This window comes from Etheostoma cragini, chromosome 20, assembly GCF_013103735.1.
Source record: "Etheostoma cragini isolate CJK2018 chromosome 20, CSU_Ecrag_1.0, whole genome shotgun sequence".
Lineage (NCBI taxonomy): Eukaryota > Metazoa > Chordata > Actinopteri > Perciformes > Percidae > Etheostoma > Etheostoma cragini.
Window position 1 is genome coordinate 16,021,131 of NC_048426.1, and position 4,583 is coordinate 16,025,713.

Below are 4,583 nucleotides of genomic sequence, written 5' to 3' on the forward strand. Positions count from 1 at the left end.
ACAGGAATGCTTTCCTGTCACCATAAGCATTTTGATTTATTAAATAAACCGGGGTTACTCAGTCCTCTTGGGGGTGGGGGAAGCCGTGCGTAAAACGTGCCCATTCCAAGTCAGCGTTCCCGTGCAGTGATGCTTGATTTCAAACTTTGCAAACTGGTGAGGAGTAAAATGTTCGTTGCCGTTCAGCGTCGCTTTATAGGTTGCATGTCCAAATTTGTTTACACGTTGTGCAAGAAGAGAATCTTCGTGGCCTAAACAATCCTGTCTGCGAAGAATAAGAGTATGAAAAACGCATCGAACAAATTTCTTTAGTCCAGGTCTATGGATATACAGCGGCACTGTTTGACGCGCTGGATGCGTTTCTTCTTGGTGGGTGGCTGCTGGTCCGGACAATTCAAAGTAAAAGACATGGTGGTAAAACGCTTCGGCTTGCAAAAAGAACAGGACTGGAAGGCACCCTCCTCCCTGCGGATGTGCCTGGGGATGTAAAAGGAGTTGCACTGTCCGTAACAAAAGCGATTGATGATGGTGCGGCTGACGCAGCCCTCCTCGTGGATGGTCTGCTTGAGGGGCTGAGTCTTGCACCAGTCCCGTTTTAAATACTGGCGCTCCGTCACATGTAAAGCTTCCTGGCTGGATTCCAGCACCTCGTCGGCCGGTGAGGATGAGCCCTGCCTCTGCCGGGACCCAGAGCCCGCCTGCGGAGGCTGCGGTTGCTGCTCCGATTCGTTTGGGTTGCTTTTGTCAGGATGAGGAATGGCCCCTTGTGAACCTCGGTTTCTTTTGGAATCCACGGGAAAAGATAGCAGCCCCATGATGAAAACCATAATGCAGAAGATACGCGTTGAGTTCGCCATCTTTGGGGAGAAAAGAAAATAATGAATCACCTACGCCGTTTCAACTCTGGAAGGATCACGCACAGCTGTCAAATCGTTTTCGCTGCGTAAAAACGCACAGTGCTTTCTTTTTTAAATTATGCAAATCGGGAATATTATGTGAAGATAACGAAACTGTATGTTTGAATTACCTCAATATGAATATCTGAGTGAGAAATTTGATTATATTCCCATACGTTATAATGCAATGGAAATATCCGTTGTGCGGGAATGTCACCAGATTTAGCCAAAGCAAAAGCATATAGACTTTCTCATGTTTAATAAACCAAATACGTATCTACACATGCACACCACTGGATAACAAGGATGCAGTTTTGTAGTTTCTATAGCCTATGAACCAAAAAAAAGCTCAAATGTAATTGGTGGAGGACGATACCCGTGGATGTTACGGTCACAAACAGTCCAAATTCACTCACCTGTGCGAGCCTCCGCTGTTACAAGTGCGACGATGTGATTCTGTCAATCCTCTGCGGCACCTTCCAAACTGATAGGCACCTACTGCTGTCGACTGTACACTGGTGGGGCTGTGGATGGGTGGGACACTAACCGCTCCATAGACAGGGGCCAGGGGGTTTAATACAAATTGCTCCAGCGCCGGACTGTCTCCCTTTTAAATGTTTGCCAGCTGAGATGTGCACAACAGTTCCCTCTACATTATTGGCTAAGCACGATGTAGAGAAAATCAAAACTATCCGCCCCCTCAACACTTCCCTGAACCCACATCTAGAAAACAGACAACCGAGAAACAGTAAGGGCATGCAGGCAGACGGGAGTAGGAGGAGGCGAGAAGAGAGAATAGTAAAAGTTGATATATTTTTTTCTTATAAAAACGAGCAGGATTATTTTTAAAACTGAAAATGAGGCTTTTACAGTCCTCTCGTGAACTATGAACATGTAGGCTAATCTAAGGATTATGTCAAATTAAAAAAGCCTGACTATCTCATTACATCACACCTGTGAATCCTCAACATAGACAGCCTTCTAAATTCGCTGTTAACTCATCATTTACAGCCACAAACCAAAACAACGAACAAAAAAAACTTTTTTTTTTTTTTTTTTGCATAAACAGAAAAGTACAGAATTAGCTTAGAAATAAAAGATTAGAATGAATGGAAGTATTCCCTGCTCCATGATTTAGCCATAGGCTTTTAGTTAGTTATTACGTGTCCCCATTGTACGTGCTTTTACGCATGCACATTTTGGGCTACTATGATTAAAAAACCATTGATTATTAGTAATTTGATTGAAAGTGCAATCTTTCTTAACATGGCTTTAGCCAAATTAAAGAAAATATAGGTACTACTTTTTAATGAGCACCTTTTAGTAACTGTAACGAAGAGTATTTTGTTTACTAAATTATTTACTAATGCATAATAAATCTGTTGTCAAGAGCAACTATTGGGTTGCCAGATTGTCAACTTTCCCTCTAGTTGAAATAATATCCTTTGTTTTGTAAAATGATGTTATGAATGTTGGTAATTTGTTAGTAGATGCCTGCACTATAAAGCCACAAGCTTGGAGTTATAATTGTTAATAAGTTGCTAATTAATACACTTTTGGTCCAGATTCGCTGCGAATCTTTCCTGTCAAAAACTAAACTAAATACATTTGTAAAGGACGAATAAGGTGTCCTACTAAAGTAGTATGATCACGACCTCAAGACTTTTTTTTACAACCAGGCCACTCAAATTTAGTGGCTTAAAGGCTTAACAGCTGTATAAAACAGACGAATAATGAACTATATTTCCTATAGCTTTTATAATATTCGGTAAAATAAAACTACATAGTTCTGTTGGGTAAGGACTACAAAACTATTGGCCAAACATTTAACACGCTCATATCGTCAACTAAATTGTGAATGGTCCATTATTGGATTTCTATAATAAAATACAGTATGTTTCTAATATATAATTTTCATGTTTCAGAAAATTTAAAAGTTCATTTGCTAAACACATGGCCTCAGCCCAACCTCCTGTCTGCAATATGCATGCGTAAAAATGCAGAACCAGAATAATATAGACAATGCGCTACAGTGATATTTATATGCTGCGACACTTAGAGCGGTTTATCACAACCTTTAGTCCAAGTCCAATCCACTGCACATGAGAAGCATGCAAGCCTCCCGATGGGTTGTGGAGAATAAATCAGAGGGAATGATTTTGACCTTAACCCTTTCACTTTCTACTCTTCAGATTATTTACAGGAGAAATAATGTCTAGGCCATTCACCTCCTTTATGTCAACATACGTCACTGAGCCAGACCCAAACAGGACTTTAGTAGTAGTTGGGAGTTTCAGATACCTGATTTTACTCTGAGCAGAAAGAACGTTTTATTTTGATTATGAAGAAATCTCCAGAGTACATGATATATTCTCAAATGTACCAGAAGAAACATTGTTCAAAGACATCTTGCAAACAACCAGAAGTACATTATATCAGGATATATTGCACCGGGGCAGTCTGGGTTTTTGACAGAATAAATTCCTCGAATAAATTATGATATGAACATGATTCACTTTACATCTCAGTCTAGTATTGTTTAAGCGGTGGTTGTAACACTCCCCCTTGTGGCTCCAAAAAGTGCTCATTATTTCTACAGACCAGAATAATTCAACTAAAAAATGTTAGGTTTTGCTTTTTGATTTTATTTGTATGAAGCAGTTCACATGGAAAAGCACTTTACTGACTGGTGGTTCTGAAATTAATGGACTGCGACATGATGTGATCAATACTGCTTGGCTTTTTTTTCTCTCCATAAAATCCAACAAAAGGTGCATTTTTTATTCTTACTGTTCATGACAAAAGACAGTAAGAAAAATTGTGTAATAAGAAATGGCCACAACTTGAGTATATAGTTGTATATTGTGTAAAAAAAAAAAAATCTAACAAAGGGTTAGATATAAAATGCATAAATAAAAGCATAAAACTTAAGCTCAACATTTCCAGTCATACCGTCAATCACATTTCACATAATTTGGCGTGTACGCTAACGTCTAACCACTACGCAACATAATCCAGTAGACTAACGTGTCTAGATTTAACACCTAAACTTGTTTAAAACTACAGCTGGGCAATATATCAATATTATATCGATATCAACATTATAGACTAGGTATTGTCTTAGATTTTGGACATCATATCATCGTAATATGGCATACGTATTGTCTTTTCCTGGTTTTAAAAGGATGCATTACAGTAAAGTGATGTCATTTTCTGGATTTACCAGACTGTTCTATTATTTGCCTTTACCCACTTAGTCATTATATCCACATTACTGATTATTTACCAAAAATCTCATTGTGTAAATAGTTTTTATAAGCACCGATAGTCAACACTACAATATCTTTGCAGTATTGATAGCGGTATTTGGTTAAAAATATTGTAATATTTGATTTTCACCATATCGCCCAGCCCTATTTAAAACAAACATAAACATCTCCCATGTAAGACCCTAACACAAACAGCACCTACCGTCGCTACAGAAATAAATTAAAACCCCTGAAAAAATATGGATCATATAAGAGGCCATGTTTAATGTCACGTCACCCTACCAGACAGACCTGCATAGCAAGACAGAAACATAAGGCAGAAGACTTTAAACTATAGATCTACAGCAGGGGTCATCAACTATATTTGTCAGAGGGCCAGAATTTTACCAGACAGTCTCCTTCGGGGCCGGACCCTTAT

General features: G+C 38.9%; 2 protein-coding genes across 3 annotated transcripts in view; both read right to left on the reverse strand.

Moving 5' to 3' along the window:
* Nucleotides 1-255: 255 nt before the first annotated feature.
* grem1b (gremlin 1b) lies at nt 256-1,595 on the reverse strand. Its single transcript, XM_034857553.1, has 2 exons — nt 1,313-1,595; nt 256-857 (listed from the first exon to the last, which is right to left on the reverse strand). The coding sequence occupies exon 2, from the start codon at nt 855-857 to the stop codon at nt 309-311; it is 549 nt and encodes a 182-aa protein (XP_034713444.1). The 5' UTR covers nt 1,313-1,595; the 3' UTR covers nt 256-308.
* A 1,997-nt stretch (nt 1,596-3,592) lies between these two features.
* arhgap11a (Rho GTPase activating protein 11A) overlaps nt 3,593-4,583 on the reverse strand; it is a 7,913-nt gene continuing 6,922 nt past the window's right edge. For both annotated transcript variants that reach the window (XM_034857551.1, XM_034857552.1), the window contains one exon: nt 3,593-4,510. In XM_034857551.1, the coding sequence (XP_034713442.1) occupies nt 4,497-4,510 (14 nt within the window). In that variant the 3' untranslated portion in view covers nt 3,593-4,496. The remainder of the gene's footprint in view (nt 4,511-4,583) is intronic.

Coding starts and splice junctions, on each gene's coding strand:
- grem1b (XM_034857553.1), bottom strand. CDS start 857: ATGGCGAACTCAACGCGTATCTTCTGCATTATGGTTTTCATCATGGGG.